This window comes from Malaya genurostris, chromosome 1, assembly GCF_030247185.1.
Source record: "Malaya genurostris strain Urasoe2022 chromosome 1, Malgen_1.1, whole genome shotgun sequence".
Lineage (NCBI taxonomy): Eukaryota > Metazoa > Arthropoda > Insecta > Diptera > Culicidae > Malaya > Malaya genurostris.
In genome coordinates, this window is record NC_080570.1 from 135,033,735 (window position 1) to 135,054,147 (window position 20,413).

The following is a 20,413-nucleotide window of genomic DNA, read 5'->3' on the forward strand; positions in this document are numbered from 1 at the left end:
TGTTCAAATTTGAATAAAATTAAAAATTTTCTTTAGGTATAAACTAACATAACCTTATCAATTTGTAAACAGTTATGTCAAGTTAAAACGTTTTTGCTTTTCTCGTATTTTGAAAGGTATTAGAATTGCTGGAAAAACCGACTTTCGAACGGAGCATCGGAGACCCATAGTGTTATATACCATTCGACTCAGTTCGACGAGATCGGAAAATGTCTGTGTGCGTGTGTATGTATGTATGTGTGTGCACTTTAGGAAGATATTTGAAAGCGCTCAATTTTCTCAGAGATGACTGAACCGATATTAACAAACTTAGACTCGTTTGAAAGCTACTATTGGGCCATTGATCAAGTTCAAAGATCAATCGGCTGTGACTTTTGGTTCCGGAGATATGATTGTTTAAGTGACGTAACCGACAAAAAGCATTGTATTTTTACGCGCTCAATTTTCTCAGAGATGGCTGAACCGATTTTAACAAACTTATGCTCGTTAAAAAGCTACTGTTGGGCCATTGATCAAAAATTTGATCACTTTCGTAAAAAAATCTTACTTGGTTGCTTATAGGCAGGTGCGGTTTCTCACCCTGATTTTTTTGCGGCATCTATATCGATGGTAGGGGATAGACGCCGCATCATCTTGATTTTTTACCGGAAGTGTCAAATATCACCAACATAGCCAACAAATTTTCTAGAAGCTTCACACAATTGAATCAACACGTGAATTCGTTAGAATTATTACAATACTGGGAAAAATAACTAAAATTTTAATGGCTACCGCAACATAATCGAGAGTGAATAGATGGTAACAAATACATTATTTATTAATAGAAAAGAGCAGCTATTGTAAACGTTTTCTTTTGCACACTGACAACCATTTCTACCTATTTTTTGAGGAGAAATCACTCATTGTCGAGCTCTTCTATAAGCTACCCAAAATTAGGTCGTTATCTACTCAAACTTTGAGTTGATCGGTAAAAATGGGTAGCGTGCTTTGTTATGGCATAACATTTGTACTAAACTTACAGTTACCTAAATTTTGAGGTCATCACTCGTTACCCAAAATTGGGGAGATGCACTTTAGTTGATTTTGGGTAGGTTTTGATCCAAAATTAGGTAGCGGCTGGTAAGAGTGCATCACGAAATAAATACACTCGCGCAAAGACATCGAATCGATATTCGAGATTTCGAAAGTGCAGAAAGTACATTGACGCCGCATCTCACCCGGATCTACCCTACAAAAATTCATGATCACAGTTATAACTTATAACCTATAACTTATAACTTATAAGGAACTTCGATAAAAAAGAGCTCCTGAGTCGACCACGATGAAGAGAATAAAGGTTTCCACCAAATATGTCAGGTAAAAATTTCAAATATCTTCAGACTGGGTTGCAAAAGTCAGTAAATCCAATAAAAATGTCTATCTCTTGCTGCCAGCAATTTCTCTATAAAGTATGATATGCTAAATTGATTTGGCGAGCAAAAAAAAAAAAGAAATTTAGCGAAAATTAGGCTGTAAATTTGAACGAAAGTCTGCGAAAAACTCGATTTTAAAAAGTCTGCAACCAGAGATGCCAGATAATTCCAAAGAAAATCTGTATTGTTTTGTATAAAAAATCTGTATTTATCTGTAATCACTAATAAAATGAAATTTCTGCAATAAAATAATGCTAAAAGATGTCATTCCCATAGATTGTGGTTATAGAATAACAGATTTAATGAGCATTCATTTTTCATATCTTCGTAAGTCATTGTCGCGCTCACTAGAATGTTAATCGACGAAATTTAATAGTTTTCTTGTTAAGTTTGAAAATGTTAACTTTATGAGTTGACATGTAATTCCAACGCCCACTATGCAACTTCAAGTCAGATCATACAACTCTCAGTCTGACAATAAAGTTTCATGATGCTATAACTTTCTTGAATATCACTTCAAATTGGTTTTAGATTATAAATGTATTTTAGTGTTCACTGCAATCAAATACTAATAGATAGCTCAGGTAGAATAGTTTTATTGTTTCTCTCTTACTTTTTGTGAAATCTGTATAAATCTGTAATAAATTTGAGATATCTGTCTAAAATCTGTAGTCTGTATTAAATCTGTATGCGTATGTAAAAATCTATATAAACGACATCTCTGTCTGCAACAAACAATCTCTGCAGCACTATATACGAAATCTGCAGATTTATAGACAAATCTGCAGATCTGGCATCTTTGGTTTCCACAAATGCATACCCATTTTGATCCTAATAAACTTCGCAACCTTCGTATTCTACACGCTTATAAAAAGTTACTCAGAGTTTGTGTACTAGTTACTCATTTTCAAATGATACATGGGAGTGTCAATAATTGAGAAGTTACCAACAATGATAATGAGTAACTGTTACTCTAAATTTGAGATTACGGGTGAATTTGTTTTTAGGTTACTATTCGCCAGATCAGTTTAAAAGTCGTAATAACCATTTGTAGCAATTGGCGCCAATTTTTGTTAGTGGGATCGCGTATTTTTAGTTAGCTGTTCACCTGTATCTGTTGCAAAAGTGACTCGCTTAACACAAACGGTTTTGTGCCTGCCAAAACCGGAATTATGAACTGGGCTCTTGGTTGTGCCATCGACGCAGATATTGTGCTTCAGAATAGATACGAATATGAGTGTGTCATTTATGAGAGATCAGTGACTGATTGGTACCTGAGCATTACTGACATGTATATTAAGGCACTATTGATACACTACTCCAAGCGACCGCCACTTAATAGTTTAGAAATCAATTGTAAACGGAATAATAAATACACACAGTTAGGTTATTTTAAGTATTTCGTGTCAATTACCTAATAATTAAACACAATATACCCAGAAAAGGAGCAATTTATATGCAAATTTGACATATATGTAATAAAATTGCTTTTAAAATTTGAGTGTTAATTACTCAATTTTTGGCTCGAGTACAAATGAAGCATTACTCAGTAAATGAGTAGATTTTATCCAAATCTCATTTCCAGTGGAAGAACTCAAATTTGAGTAACTACGGAGTTACTCTACATTAGAGTTTCCACTTTTTCTGTAGATGATTGAGATCTTACTCATTTTTGAGTAACTATTTTTAAGAGTGTACAGTTTTTTTCCTGACATCCAATGCACTTGCTTGAGTCCGGATAATTTGACTGCATCTCTGCTTCTTTGTATTACCCCAATGAATTTTGTCGGACCGATTTAGCATGACGTTGACCCGGTCGTAGCGCTGCGATCGGGCCGTTATCGGACAATACTGCACTTAAGCCACGACAACCTAAAAAAAATTAACGTTTACATTATGTATCGCTAGCGTAAAAGAGTGAAAAGATACCAAACAAGGCATTATCGAGCTGACGTCACCGCATGATAAAGAGTATCGGAAATTTTATTTTGTTTCGATTGTAGAGGTTTTAAATAGTGATGGGCGAGCGCTCACGAGCCGTTCATTTGAACCGACTCGTAGCAATGAGCGAACGAACCACGGCTCTCCAAAATTGAACCGCGGCTCTCAAAAAGAGTTGCCATTTTAAAATCTGCGTTTCAATTTGGAAAATCTGTGTGCCTGTGTACGCCCAAATTTGATAACGTTGTTAGTTAAGCGATGATGTTTTCTAATGAAGCTGTCACAAATACATAGAAACATTTATTCTGCAGTGAATTTTCAAAGAATTCTGTCGTAATAGAAGAAAAATAGATTTTTTTCCAAATGGAATTTCAACTAACTTATTGCAATATCCCGCTTCCTCGCACACGGACACCTCTAGTTGTGAAACACAATTTTAGATCGCCCATACCGCTCATGCATTTCCGTGGCTCTCACACTCACTCTCTCGAACCGCTTTTCCACATTGACGTTTATTGAAAAAGAGCCAAGAACCGCTCAATTGAACCGACTCTTACGAAAGAGCGTTCGGTTCAGAGCCGCTCATTGAAATGAGCCGTATTGTCCATCACTAGTTTTAACCTTAAGATCATTCGCCTCTTCAGGTCCAATAAACTCTGACACTATGTTTTCTATGGGTTGAGAATTCAAGACAACCGTATGAATGGTATCGACTAACCCATCACGCTATACTATTGTCTTAGTATCTCTTCACTCTTTTGCACAAGCGATACACAATGTAAACGTAAATCTTGTTCGAAACAAGATCACAAGCTGCCGTGCACGATCCGTCCGATGTTAGAATTTATTGGAATTCTGAGACAACCAGGCGAACAAAATTGTTCGAATATAAAACAATCAGTAATGTATCCCAACAAATTCTTACCTTAAATCTTATCGCCTACACAGGCTACAACAACTTTTACAACTATCTTACAAATGTACTTTCACAACAAAATGTCCATCGTTCTAGTACGGTGCTTCCTACTGCCAAACAATAATCACCAAAGCACTACAATTTGTGATAAATCACTGAGAGTATGGCCAGTACGCGCCGTATAAATTAATCATAACACGTCATTTACTATCAAATTATCATTGAATCTTTCTTTCTTTTCCCTGCGACTACTATTCTGGCTGCTGTCAGAACAATATCGTTTGACCGAACGGCGTGTTCCCCATCACCGTAGGCGCATTATTCTGTAGTCTGTACAGTCTGGCAGATCAACTCCCCATCAGCTGCCGACCGTTGGGTTCTGTCCTGGTAGATATGCAAGCATCGAACCCATAAATCATCCCGTATTGCTGGGGCCTAAAGTTCCGGACTGACGAATGTCAAACAAAAGAAAAAACAAAGTAAAGAGAGAGATAGAGAGATGTTATTTACCGGACTATCACAGCTGCGGACGAAGATAGATCCGGAGGCGCCGCGGTAGCAGCCACATTTTGATGGATGAATTGCTTGTTGAAATCCCGTCGGCGTTAACTTGTTATGGCTTCAATTTTCAAACTATGCTTGCTTCCGATATGACACCGAACGCCTTCGAATAGCGTACTGCAACTTGTTGTGCTTGAGTTGAAACTTTTTTGTAGCAATTACAAGTGGAATTGGTTTCGGGATATACTGGAGTTGCTTCCGTGAACTTACCTGAGCTTGCTTCTTAAGCAAAAAATTAATTAAAACTTCATTCTACCTTCGTACAAACTACCGACTGCTAGCTCCACAGTGTAAGCCAGCCAGCCAGCAGCCCGAACGATTCAGAGCGGAGAAAAGTTTTCCATTTCATGACTGTCCTACGAAACATAAATTGTAATCATTTGTCGCTTCCTGCTTCTCATAAACGAAAGGCAGTTTGGCATTGCCGGGTTCCATTGCCAGGGAAATCAAAACGATGTAACTCGTAACTTTTGTCAATCAATCAAATTGCAAATCTTTTGTCAAAAATATCTAAATTGAGCACTTGAGATTAAATGGAATAGAATAGGAAATCATAACCAAGAAATATTTGTTCACTATTATACAAATGCCATGTTACCATGGCAACCTAAAAAAAATAAATTAAAGTAGGATTGCGAGTTCTGTTGTCGATAATTTAGCAATTAGCTTAGCTAGTAATGACTATTTTACATGTATACTTACTCGCGAAAGCATTGTCTATGCTATGATTTGAAAAGCCGTATAATTAATCAAAATTGGCTTCAAATGTAATATAGAAATTCATCGATAAAATATATGGCATAAAGCGACAAAGGTATACAGCTGATTGAAAGCCATTTTTGTATAGGGTAACAGAGGTATTTTGGCCCGCTTTAGGATCGATTTTATTTTGGCCCACTTTGTAAAAATATCCACCAAATGATCTAATATCTTTGAAAAATCCTTCCGCAATACGTACTTTAATGTGATTAGCTTCAAACTGATGCAACATCGGTTACCTAAGATCGATTGAATCCATATAGTTTGTTAGGTGGGCCAAAATATATGAAGTGGCCAAAATACCTCTGTTACCCTACTTGTTGCACGTTAAAAAAACGAGTAAATTTACGTCTTACGAGTCCCGTTTCTACGAGCGTAAAAAATGACTTAGGGCATGTTCAGGGGTGTTCCAATTCTAGATGCATAATTTATGTCAGTTTTGAAATTTAAATCTGGAAATTATAACAAGAAAAACTGGCAGCCACAGCAGCGTTTCAATCGTGTTTCAAAAATACGGCAACGTATACCAGTTTTAAATTTGACAGTAGAACTGTTCAAGTAAATAAAACTAGAACAACAGGCTGGGGATACGTTTGTTTCAGTTTTAGTTCTATTATAGATCGCCCATATAAAACTTCCAGCTGCTGATTTGCTCTTATTTTGACAATCGATATAACACGTAGCTCATGCAGTCGCGTCGGTTTTACCTTTTTTTATATATATAAAAAATAGGTAAGAATTCGCTCAAACTTTCGAAAAATTTTCCGAGGCCCGGAGGGCCGAATGTCATGTACCAATCGATTCAGCTCGGCGAACTAAGCTGTCTGTGTGTGTGTGTGTGTGTGTGTGTGTGTGTATGTGTGTGTGTCTGTATGTGTGTTGTCAACTAAGAGGTCGAGATCTCAGAGATGGCTGGACCGATTTTGATCAAACTAGTCGCAAATGAAAGGTCTCCCCGTCACCCAAAACGCCATTGAATGGTTTTGAGATAGGATGTTTACTTTTTGAGTTATACGGAGTTTTATGTCAAAATTTTCAGTTTTTTGACAGTATCTGTCACAATTGACCTTGAAAACAGAATATGTTTTTAGACTTAGATTCCGCACGGTAATAGCTATCCAACAAGCCATAGTTTGTTAAAATCCGTCCATTTTTAACGGAGATATCAATATTTTTGTGTAAACGACTTTTCCCCTTATTCCAGCAGTAGAAGTTTTGAGCACTGTATGACAAAAAAATGCTTGGGAGCAACGGAAAACACGATTTTTATACTGTGACATACAATTGTTTCTAAGTGCCCAAAAGACTGTGTACAGCATCCTTTTTCATGACAATTTTCCTTGGACCGATTTTAGCACGGTTCGTTTTCGGCAACATAATCGTTCGAATATGGCATTTATAAACCAGATGATATCAGCATTTTCGAGTTGAAAGTAATTCCATAATTATATTGATTTAAACTACTTACAGCAATAAAAGCTGGAAGAACATAACTTCCATATACCATACGACTCAATTCGTCGAGATCAGCAAATGCGTGTGTGACAAATAATTTCACTCAATTTTTTCGGAGATGGCTAAACCGTTTTCTACAAACTCAGATTCATATGAAAACTAGTATACTTCCAAATTTGGATCCGACTTCTGATTTCGGAACCACAGGATGACATGTGAAACGAAATTAAAATAATGCAATTCATTTTTCTCGTAGATGACTGAACCGATCTAAGATTCAAATAAAATCTAACAATCATCTATGATTCAAATGAGAGGTCTTAAAATCCTAAAAAATTAGTCAGATCCGATTTTTGGTTTAGAAGATACAGATCGATTAGTATAAAAATGTCCATTTCACATAAATTAATCAGGTTTATCGGGTTTGCAAATTTGGATAGTCGATTACCAAATAAATTTATTTCAGTTTAAGCGGTATTCTTTTTTGGATTCGGAATGTACCCCAAAATTTTAATTCGCACTACAATTTCTCAAAGATGTCTACACACTCCTCAGGTGAATTTATCTGATTTCTGCTGCACCGAATTTAGAAGTTCGGTTCCAGTATCGAATCGTTTCTCAAAATTTAATCATTTTTTCAAAAAGGCCAAATCGAACTTCAAAAACAAAAATTCAAATTAAAGGACTTAAGGTCCCATACAAAATTGGTGAATTTTATCCGATTCTGGAATTACAGATGATGAATTTTTAAAATTCATACCGATATAGAAGATGTAAATTGTTCGGCGTATTAATTTATGGCCATTCGAATCATTTTGGGTTATGCTAGTTCCTGAATACCAGCTCTGGAAGTACCATAAATAATGACGAAAAACTCTAAAGTGGAACTTACTTCGACATCTCATGGAATGTTCAATCGAATGTCACACGTTAAGATTGAAATTCGATACGATTTGCAGATTCGAAATTACAGGGTAATGAGTGATTAAAATCTCAATTTGCCGTTTGAAACGACGATAATTAAAATAATGTCATGAGAACTAAAACACCTAAGAATATCCATGCAAAAAAACACATGCGGATTGATAAAAGAAAGGTATTAGAATTGCTGGAAAAACCGACTTTCGAACGGAACCTCGGAGACCTATAGTGTTATATACCATTCGACTCAGTTCCACGAGTTCGGAAAATGTCTGTGTGTGTATGTGTGTGTGCACTTTTCGATGATATTTTTACCGCTCAATTTTATCAGAGATGGTTGAACCGATTATAACAAACTTAGGCTCGTTTGAAAGCTACTGTCGTGCCATTGAACAAGTTCGAAGATCAAATGGCTGTGACTTTTGGTTCTGGAGATATGATGGTATAAGTGACGTAACTGACAAAACGCATTGTTTTTTACCGCGCAAGATTCTCGGAGATGGTTGAACCGATTTCAACAAACTTAGGCTCGTTTGAAAGCTACCATCGGACCATTGATCAAGTTCGAAGACCAAATGGTTGTGACTTTTGGTTCCGGAGATATAATGGTATAAGTGACGTAACCGACAAAACACGTTGATTTTTACCGCTCTTATATATAAGGGTGCCAAAATTTTGGGATCACCTCTATTTTCGTAAAGCTCTAGTGCTCAAAAGTTCAAGCACCTCGAAAAAAACCTTCATGCGAAATTTGAGCTAAATCGGACATACGCAAGGGGTGCTGCTCAGCGGTAAAATTTTGAAAATTTTCAATCTAGAAAAAGCACCAAATTTTCAATCTAGAAAAAGCACCATCGAAAACTTTTTTGATGCCAAAAGTCTCAAAACTGCATGATACGTCGAGATTTAGTGTCATCTCAGAAAATTTTTTTTTGGAAAAATCAACTTTCTGGAACATAGAAAAATTTTGATATTTTCTCTAAGTCCCAAAAAGTCCATATGTTCAAAAAAAATTTTTTTCGAGATGACACTAAATCTCGAAGTTTCATTCGAAAAATCGTAATTAGAATTGATTTAAAATAAATACAAATGAAAGATGATAACGTTCACGCCCGTTTTGTTGACCTACAATTGTACTTCTTGATTGGTTCTTGTACTCTTGAATAAATATTGATTCATGAACCTTCAGAACGGAGTTCCCAAGAAAACATGTTGACTATTAGCTACTAAGCAATTGCAACAAGGCAATTGCATAGGTGTATCTACAAGGCAAATGTATGTGTTATTTTCCGTTTATTAAGTGAAAATGAAAAAAATATCTAATGCGGCTACGCCACATCGTGTTGGTTCATATGCAGCCTGACCTCGCTACCGCTCGTTCGGACCTAACTAAAGCAAAGAAACCTAGCTTTGAGTAGGCCGGGCAAACGAGGCGCTTATAGGTTTGTATGCAAGAGGCCTTCGCTCCCGAGGCGTCTTGGCTCGGTTTTGTGGCTGCGCCACACCAGTAACATAGGAGACATGACACTTTCGGCGGAACGACTTTCAGCGAAATGATCTATTCGGCGAAATGGCTTTCGGCGAAACGGCTTTCGCAAAATGGCTTTCGGCGAAATGACCGAATGAATGCTTTAAAATTGTTTACTAACATTACAATATGCAGAGTTCGGTGAATTCATTGATACGTCTAGAAAACCTATCGAAATTCGCTGGCACACAGAGCTTGTAATGTCTGCATGAGATGTGTTAATAATATTCTCCAGCATCTATCTTTAATCAGGCGTTCATGATCGAAATTCGATACCTCCCTGAAGCCGAACCAAGGGAAAAGCTGCATGTGAATTTATTTTTCGCCTGTCCTTCAATCAAACCATGTCCCTGCAACGAAATTATTACGGAGCCCTTCACTTGTTAAAAATATCTAAAAAATCGTTGCTTTTTTCGTTCCCGATCGATGTGACATGCAAATTTAGCCTTTTCTCTCTGTTTTTTAATCTTTTTCACTTATAACGTAAACTTGATGGATGATGATTTTGGCTTGTTGATAAAAAAAAATGTATGCAATATGCTCCAGCATTTTGTGATCGACGGAGATTGAAATGATCAATTCACTGAATGGCTTTACGTAAAACACAAAGACCAGAAAAAGAATATTACGTCAGAAAATTGCTGTTCTCATTCATCGTTTGTCTTGAGGTGGCTTGAAATTTTCAACTTTTGTTTGAAAATTTGCTTTTGTTTGAACAGAGCCCGAAGGCAATCTTGATTCAGAATTCCGAGTTAATGAATATCAGCTTCCTCTTGGAATATCGCATCCCTTGGATAACATCGATTATTTCACACCGTGTTTATAAGTATACATAAACATAACAACTTTCAAATTAATGCTAATTTCAATTATACATTTCCGATTATTATATTTAAGAAAATTTATGCACTATATGCATATTTAATTTTAAACATTGTAGACTGACAATTTCTCTGAATTTCTTTTACTTTACAGCATGCGACTGTCATCCGATTGGTTCATCCGGCAAAACCTGTAACCATACCACAGGACAGTGCCCTTGCAAGGATGGAGTAACAGGCTTGACCTGCAATCGCTGCGCTCGCGGTTACCAGCAAAGTCGATCGCACATTGCTCCGTGCATAAGTAAGTTGTACTCCCTACTGACATACGGAGGAAATTAGAAAATTTCATAATCAAATACATATGTTTCACTTTTCTTGCAGAAATACCGCGTGTCATCAGCATCGTTCATCCGCAGAACACGGCACCCGATCCGCAGCGACATGATCCGGAGGCGCCATCCTATCGGACGGACGCCGGAAGGGGTAAGTAAGTGCTCTTTTTCATTCATTTTACCGGATGTGACTAATACTACGTTAGTGAACGATGACCGATGAAATTAACTTCAAAGTACAATTTTTGTAACGCATGAACAAAATGTAATTCGAACTTTGGATCATAAAACTCAAATAACATCCTTTTACTAGCTTAATTTTCCTACAAAACGTTACTGTTAATATCTTCAGGACCTAAACCGTGCAGCGATAATCCATTATAAACACTTCAGACAAACTAAGTAAACGACTACAATGAATTCCGGCAATCATTCACGAGAACTTTAGTCCTCGCTTTTCCTTAAATCACCGTTGCTGGTGGATGAAATTTTATTGCATTTCGGCATCACGTTCCAGCGTCATCAGTCCGGAACATTTCGGAGCGAACATTAATAGCTCCTTTCGGTGTGGCGCCTTCTGACAACGGCAACAGCGGAGGGGAGCAAAACGTATCTGAATGAAATTTAGAATTGTCAATTCCCAAACCATAATGGGTAGAACACCATATCCGTTTGGCATTTTCCCAATGAGTCAAAGAATTACAATTATTTTGTTTCGACTATAGAGGCTCTAACCTTAATGTCATTCGCCTCTTCGGGCCAGTAAAATTTTTTGACCTTATTTGCGGGAATTGGGAATCGAACCCAGGTGGAATTACAATTATTCAAAATTAAACCCGAAAAAGTAAAAAAGAGAAGCACGGCGAATTCCTAACAATAAACAGAAAGTAAATATTTGTTGGAGTCTTTTGAAAATTTTCTGTTCGAAAAATCATAATTTTGTTAAAATTTACTCGAGAATCTAAATTGATGTCGATAGCGGCTAAGGCAATTTGACCTTGCAAATGATGGGTTGTCCTCGTCGCGTAAAATCCATAATTCCTTTCTCTTCGAGCTTTCAAAACAAAACTATTTTCCGTCCCCCGTGACAATTCGAGACTTTATCTTGACCAGTTGATGGAACAATGCGAGAACGATTTATCGATTTGGCTTTTGAACGTTGGCGTTCAACCTGGTAAACTACAACTAATAGTTTTTGATGCAGAGTATATCAACAAAATTAAGAACTTTTTGAGATTACACCACATTTTTGTTTGATTACATTTTCAAAATAACTTAGAGTACATTTTAAAAATATAACGTCACAATTATAAATATTAAAATTGAATAAGGTTTGTTCGCGACAAAATCTGGACAGATTAAATTTGGAGTAAAACAAATTCTCTGTTAGATTTAATTGCTCAATTAATTGTGCATTATTAGGAATCTTCAAACTAGTTAGAGTTACTTAATTAGGCTGCACGAAGACACTACACAGTTCGAAAAATAAGAGCATCATATTTCACATAAATTTATTTTCAAGAACATGTAAAATTGTGTAATTTGAAAATGACATGGCTTGAAATTGAATGGAATAAAAATCAAAAGATCGACAGAAAAAGCGTGATTTGAACGGAGAAACATTAGATCACAAAGCACGTCAGTTAATCGACTGAGCCACAGAAGCACATATCAGCTTTAGGAATAATTGATACATATAAATCCAAACAGTTTCACTTGGTAGCCAAGTGTAAATTTCACTCGGTGCTTGTAAAATTCTGTACGAATGAAATATTGCGTCGTTTGAGAAGTTTTAGTAGTTATGAATGGTATCGTTTGTAGAATTATGTGACCTGTTAAATTAATAATTTCTTTCTGTGTACGAACGTCTGAGTTAACTCCAGCCACTAGGGTCTGTGCAGACTACTCAACAACCGATTTAGCTGCATTTGTCCAAGACTTTCGAAATTTTATCTACAGTTGTAGTTAGCTTGTTGTTTATATTGAGAGAGTTCTCTCTTCACGCGAGCCCAATACAGCTCGATAGGTCACAACTCTGGGCAGTTAGGTGGATTCATTTCTCTCGGTAAACTCCATTCGCTTTATACCATTCCAAAACATCTTTCGCGTAGTGACAAGATGCCAAATCCAGCCAGAATTGCTAGGGAGCGTCATGGCTGCGTAAGAATGGTAACGATCGCTTCTTTAGGCATTCTTCATGGAGTATTTCCTTGTTTGCCATTCCGGTAGTGATGAAACTTTGGCTTGCTGCCAACACAGCTGCATATTGCCTGCCAAATTAAATATTTTTTTGGGAATCTGAACCTTACTGGCAGATTCGGATTTTCATTGACTGCACACAATTGTTTTTCGCACTAGATCTACTTTCTATGCCATCTTCGATCAATCTAGCTTGTAGTATCACCAAAAATTGATGGCTGTGGAATAGTTAACGCATTGCTTAAGTATTTCTAGAGATATACGTATTTAGGGGTATTCAGATTTCGTCACGGGTAAACCTTACTTGATAGAAAAAGTTATATTAATATCAAATCACTTTGTGATACGTTTGAATATTTATTTATCTATTTCTTATTAAGTTCATCAGACAGATGTCTCAACGAACCAACAGAGTGGGAGAAAGCCTATATGAGTTGAACAAATTTCATGCCATTCGCAAACAGGCGCAAAAACCACTATTTTTTAAACAACATACACAAAACAGATAGTAATTACAAAACGTTTTAAGTCAAGTAAAACAAACCAACACATAAAAAATTGTCGCTATAATATGGTTCGTTTCATTCTTTCTGCGAAACGACGGAAAAGCTCATCAAACTAAAGAATCTCTTCAACAGAAGTTAAAGCTCGTGTGCACGCGGTTATAGGTTCGTTACTTCCAAACTGTGAAATCCGTTTTGAAGTAGAGTCGCATATCACAATGATCTACTTTGTATTCGAAAACTAATTTTGCTGTAATGTTTCGATTCCCAATAATTGGCATCTGTCCGGATATGGTGGAAAGTTTACAGGATCTCTCCACGGCAGGGATTAGGGCCATTTCGCCGAATGCCATTTCGACGAAAGAGTCATTTCGCCGAAAAGGTCATTTCACCGTTTAATAAATTTAAATTCATTGACATTCTTTTATTCTGTTGGTCACACATATCATGAAATAGCTAAAAAATTTTATCAACCGCAGCACCGTCTTTTACCAATATCACACACTAGTAGCAGACATTCGTAACCGTTTCGTTTTCTTTATAGCGTGTACGAAATAGAACAAAGCACATCGTTTGTTTTGTGTTTTCTTCTTCTTTCGGTGTGGTACATATTGTCATTCTGTATGGCGATTTGAAAACTTATCGCCCTGTAACTGCGGAACCGGAGGTCAAATCCGGATGAAATTTTACAGTAGCTTTGAAGATAATATGAGCATAAATTCAATTCAAGATTTGTGAAAATCGGTACAAGCATCGCAGAGAAATCGAAGTGAATTCTATTTTTGAGTTTTTCTTCATTACTTTCGGTGCTTTCGGGGCAGGAAAAGAGAGGACCAGTAGTGCCGAATTAAGTTTTTCATGTCCACACACTAACAACTGCACACTAGAAGAATTTATTAGACTGTTTTATGGGATTTGTACGTGTTTTTGACCATTATTCGTGAAAAAATACTAATGACCTTGAATTTGAATCTTAGATTGTGAAAGTCGGTTGAGCCGTTTCAGAAGAAATTGAGTGCAAACTTTTTCTCCAATTTTCACATATTACCGTGTAACTCCGGAACCGGATGTCGGATCCAAACGAAATTCAATACCAGGCTATGGGACCATTGGACCTATCGTTTTAATCGTAGACATTGTGTAAACAGGATTTGTGAAAATCGGTTCAGCCATCTCTGAAAAAAGTGAGTGCATTTTTTTGTTACATACATACAGACATACACACACAGACATTTGCTCAGTTCGTCGAGCTGAGTCGAATGGTATATGACCGCTCGTTCGGACCTAACTGAAGCAAAGAAACCTAGCTTTGAGTAGACCGGGTAAACGAGGCGGTTACAGATTTGTGTGCAAGAGGCCGCCGCTTCCGACTTCTTGAAGTCGTCGGCAATCTTCAATACTACGAAGCACGAGATACAGTTTTAGCTCATCTGCGTAGATTATTTTACAACCAGATCCAATAGTAATGCAACATCGTTGAAAAATACTACAAATAACAAGGGTCCCAAGTTACTACCTTGCGGAAGACCTGATTTACGTTATTGATTTTTACACGCAGTTGTCTATCGGAAAGATATAAGTTCAACCAAGACACGAGTTGCGATGATAAACCAAGTCTAGACAATTTACACAACAGTATTCGATGATCAACCTTGTCAAACGCTGCTTTTAGGTCGGTTAAATAACATTCATTTGTGCTTTTGTCTCCATACTAGATACACGTTTGGACGTGAAGATTAATAAATTCTTTGTAAGTTATCTACCGGGCATAAAACAATTACAATTATCTTGAATAATTTCGATGAGGCTGAGAGTCTGGTTATTTATCGATAATTTGCTACATTTCGTCGATCACCATTCTTGAAAACAGGACACATAGAGAACTGTTTCCATTTGCTCGAACGATCACACCAAGGTCAATAGAATGAAGAAAGTAAAGTAAATAATGATCGACTCCAATGATTGAGTTAGCGTATGCAAACCGAAGTTATCTTCGCCGTAGGCTGTGGAGCATCAGGGCAGTCACCTGAGGCCGTTTATATTTTTGCTCTACCTCAACGATACCATTTTTTTTTTGCTAAAATGCTTTCAACTATCTATGACTAACGATTTCAAGCTTTATCACCTGGTAAAATCTCAAGAAGACGCTATATTCACACAATCACAGTTTTAATTACTCGCGAAGTGCTGTCAAGTCTACAGGATGGCATTAAAGGTCTAAAAATGTCATGTTTAAAAATCACATAAATGTAATTTATAACCCACCAAGCTTTTAGGACCTTGAAAGGGAGCGGATCATTTCGCCGAAAGCTATTTCGTCGAAAATCGTTTCGCCGAAAGCCAATCTGGTTATTCATCAAAATCATCTATTTGTTTTTGTCTCCTGGATAATTGAATGTGGCGCAGTCACATAACCGAAGCCAGGTACAAAGCCGCCGAGGCGACGCCAGCTAAGTTGGTCGTCGACCCGCCCTCGGAAGCGGCGGCCTCTTACATACAAACCTGTAACCGCCTCGTTGGGCCGGTCTATTAAAAGCTAGTTTTTTTCATTTCAGTTAGGTCTGAACGAACGGTAGCGAAGTCGAATAGCACACAACCAAAACGATTTGATATGCACTCAGTTATCGGAAAATACCACAAACAATTACCTAGTAGATACTCTAAAACAATCAACAAGTTTTCATGGAAATTTCGTTCTGTAAATTATGAAAAAAATAAAATATATAAATCATTCAAGTCAAGTCAAGTCAAGGATTGTTTCAGTACGATTCTAGTTCAACAAAACGGGAGTAAACATTATCATTTTTTATTAGTCTTTATTTCAAATCAATTTCAATCACGATATGAAGATATGAAGGAGTTCGCAAAATGACCTTTTCGGCGAAATGGCGTTCGGCTAAATGATATTCGACGAAATTGCCCTTTCGGAGAAATGACTTTCCGCGAAACGGCTTTCGACGAAATGACCCTGATCCACCTTAAAGCGTTATATTGTGTCCGTTCGACACTTGAATATGACACGCAATCAGCTATGGAGTGACCCTGCAAATCTAACTAGTTACAAAGATCACTGTAAACTTTTTGACTTGGATTTATTACCTGTTCGTTTGAATATACTAAAAGGAGTTAGCTGATTTATTACCATCACGTATTGATTTTTCCAAACTTATGCAATTCATCAATCCCGACAATCATCGTCATAGCCGGTGTTGTCATTCCTTTTTGAGATTACCTTTCACCAGAACAAACTATGAATTTCATGAGCAATTTCCAATTATATGTCGTGTATTCGATAACTTGTCTATTGTATTCGATTTCCATTTATCTCAAAATGCAATCAAAAGATTGTCATGTTAGTTTTAGAATCAATGTTAGCTTGTAAGCTATAACGTTTGCATTTAAATAAAATGGGCAAAAATGATCGATTTTTTCATGGGTTTACCTTCACCCGCACTGATGAAACTACCCATGCAGCATCAATCATCGTAACCCATGAGTCAGCAGACAAAATTTGTCAGTTCTATCAGTCGAACTTTATCCGTGATGAAAAAAAACAGTGAAGCAACGTTCGTTCAGAAGTATGCGCCTTCAACGAACAGCACAACGCCGCGTCGAAAACGGACATCACTTTGTGGACGCCGGATACGCCCGTTCCGACATCTACAACATCTTGGCACTATTAAACAACAATCAGAGTATCGAAAGAATGTTCGGTTCCGGACGGTCGACGACCCTGACCGACAAGAAGCTTCAAAGGACATACCAAGAAATGCCATAAGGGCGAAGACGCGGTGTTTTGGCCGGATCTGGCATCGGCCCACTACTCAAAGAGATCGTTGGAGAAGATGGAGCCGCTGAATATCGGTGTGGTACCCAAGCCGGCACCCAACAAGAATTTCAGGGCCCACCTGAAGCATAAGGTCTACTCCAAAAATTTTGCCGCGAAAACTGAGGAGGAATTGATAAATGAAACGAAGAAAGAACACAAAAACATGCCTACATACATGTATTCGTCAGCCATGACGAATGTTCCGGTTAACTGCCAGAAGGCACCAGTTTTTTTTTTGCGCTTAAATAATTACCTTACATGGGAAATCTATGAAAAGCAATTATCTGTCTTAGCTTTATTTTTATCATCATCCGAAAAAAAAAATCCATTTTTTATTGCAAACGTTATTGTAGTTGTTGTATATATTCATATGTCGGTACTAAAGATAAGCACGTTTTATGTCAATTGGAAGTAGAAGTTTTATCATTTCAAACTCCAATGTGCTTTTCCCTGCTTCCAAATAAAATAAAATTATAAAGTTACTCTTTGAATGGCATCAGATCATAGAACAGAACAAAGCGTAATTGACTCATATCGATTTTTCCACGATAGTAGATTATCGTAAACTTAGATTTCAATGGAAGATCTTATAGTCTGATAAGTGATTGTAAAGTTTCATCCGAATCCGACTTCCGGTACCAGCACTGCGGACAGATGATTGTTATAAATTATAAGCCGTCATTCAAAATGTCGACGCAAAAAACGTCATAAATCTTTAAACAATTCCGATAGTATTGTTAGTCGGTGAAACTAATATAGGTACTTACTTCGGATGAAGTGGTCCAAATTTTTAACAAAGAAACTTGCATCAATTTCTCATATTAACGACAATGGGAAAGGCATTATTACATTACTACACTCACATACCATCTACGAATATGAAACGCGGTTCTAAATGGGTTTTAATGTAATCATAAAATAGTTAGCACCGTATACCAGTTTGACATTTGACATTTTTGACTTTGCTTCAACTGTGCGTTAGGCACCATTTCACCCCTCAAAAGCAAGCAAGACACGGTGACTTCGCACGCTTCCCATTACCACCAGGGCAGTACCGGTAAGGCTAGCAAGATCCAAATCTAGCTGGGAAGGAAAATCGGGAACACACACGTACACATACCTTTCTCAAGGGGGGGAGTGACGTCTTTGGCGGATGTGCAATGTGCTGCGAAAATGGACCATACACGATGATGACGATGCCGTCCCCAACACAACTACCGCATCGACCGTGATCTCCTTTGCCAAAGATTTCAGAGTGCACCAGACACATAGTTGAGATAATGAAACAAGTTTTTCGGTCTGACTTTTCTCGTAAAAGTAAGGCAATCAAGCAAGGGGGGATATGGGTGTTTATAATCGCTTCACGATTATCTAGCAGTAATATGTTGATGGTTGTGGCCTATAAATTCTAGAGCACGGAAGAGTTCTTTCGCGCACGGGCTCTCTGCCGAGTTTGGGGCCAGGAGGCAAAACGTTGATTATATCTGTAGGACGATGGAAAGTATTACAAATGTACCAGCAGACTTGTGCTGGGAAAAGTGCAAAAGATTCGTTTCTGTGAGAAGAAATGTTGAACACCGAAAGATCATGTGAGCTGATTCTGAGCCACGGGAATTAGTGTTTCATGCTAGTTTCGAGCAACAACCATGATGCACATTTTTTTCTCGATGCTTGTAAACTAGTCCGATTGTGTCCGACAACTCACGAAAAGTATGTATTTTCTACACGTGAGTAATCACTCATCAACCAGTTTTGTTGGTTTGGTATTCAACTGCACGAAAACCAACAGAGCAAACATTTCTAGATGAGACCGTAACCTACATTTTGTATTCTTATGACTTTTTATTTTTCTGACAGATAAACTCATAATGTTGCACTAACTAGATAGCTAGCTAGAGTTCTTGGTAAGTGAAAGCTACGTGAGAAATATGTAAAACTCTATCCGAAACTTACAATACAATAATTTAATTTTGAAACTGCAAGTAAATTAAACGCAGAGTCATGACTGATTGAGTTTAACGTGTTTTTCACGTAATTCTCACTAGCAACTTACATAAACAGATTTACAATTGTTCTCTACACTTTCACTGAGTAATGAAAAGCATAGAACAAATCTGATGATGAATCGTAAATCATCAAAAATACCATTTCAGAAAATTAATATGAAAATACCTATACTGTATTATAATGTTTATGACTTGAAAGACGTTATGTTTGTCATAAAAATTTCGTACAATGTCATTAAAAATGTTTTATGAATCCTAAACATTTTTTTTAAGAAAACTCAAATGTTCATAACTTCATAACACGGACTGATCATTAGCATGCGATATTCTTGTGGCTAAAAACCATACGATAATACTATGCGATTCCTTATATTTTTTGTTTGAGTGTGTGAATTTATATGTAAACTCTTAGAAAAAATGAGCCTTACAGAATATTACATCTCTTAAGGGTTAAGGCCACTAGGTCGCGTAAAACCACGTGGCTCGCTGTGCGTATTCCATTTCTCTCCATGCTCTCTCGCAAATGTATAAAATGACTCTCGATGTGGCCGGGTGGCCAAGAAAGTTTTGATATTTTCGATTACAAGTTTGACTACATCACATAAAATCCAAGAAAGTTGCTGCTTGTTTGGCAGCCTTTTTGAGCCGATTTTATTTCTCTCTCATGTTTCGTTACGTTACCAGGGAACTAAAATTTCGCCGCCATAGAAATCGACTTACCTTTACAAAAATAACTTTCCCTTCACTTTTATTGCGACAACATATATGTTTTTATGCACTAATCGCATCTAAATCGAATTATTTAGACATTGTCAGGATAGTATTTTGATCCATGCTTTTGAAGGCGAGATATTCAATGAACAAGTTGAAAATTTCCGTTTTCAGCTATGCGATTCTTCCTTCAGAAAAAAAACTTTCCCGACCGCTAAAATCAAACAATCATTCTGAAATTTTCACAGAATAATCTAAACTAATTTTTTTAAGGGATTGTCAGTTGGGTTTTTTGATATTCGTCACCGTTTCTGAAGAAATCAGATTTGAAGCGCAAAAATAGCCCTCTAAATCACCCTAAAACACACTGGCCTCAGCCCTTAATAGGTCAATTAAAACATGTTTTTTAATTGCGTCATATATCAATTTTATAATGTTTCACTGTATACCATATAGGGTAACGGCTCCACTAGTCATTTCAGCTCCAGTACAGAATCATTAGTTAGAGTAAGATCT

At 37.1% G+C, this 20,413-nt stretch overlaps 1 protein-coding gene across 3 annotated transcripts in view; it reads left to right on the plus strand.

The window, feature by feature from the left end:
* LOC131425836 (netrin-B) overlaps nt 1-20,413 on the plus strand; it is a 203,329-nt gene that overhangs the window by 151,794 nt on the left and 31,122 nt on the right. For 2 of the 3 annotated variants that reach the window (XM_058588053.1, XM_058588054.1), the window contains 2 exons: nt 10,469-10,618; nt 10,699-10,800. In XM_058588053.1, coding sequence (XP_058444036.1) covers nt 10,469-10,618; nt 10,699-10,800 — 252 coding nt within the window. Of the gene's footprint in view, nt 1-10,468; nt 10,619-10,698; nt 10,805-20,413 lie in introns of all 3 variants that reach the window. The other variant, XM_058588055.1, reaches the window with a different exon arrangement.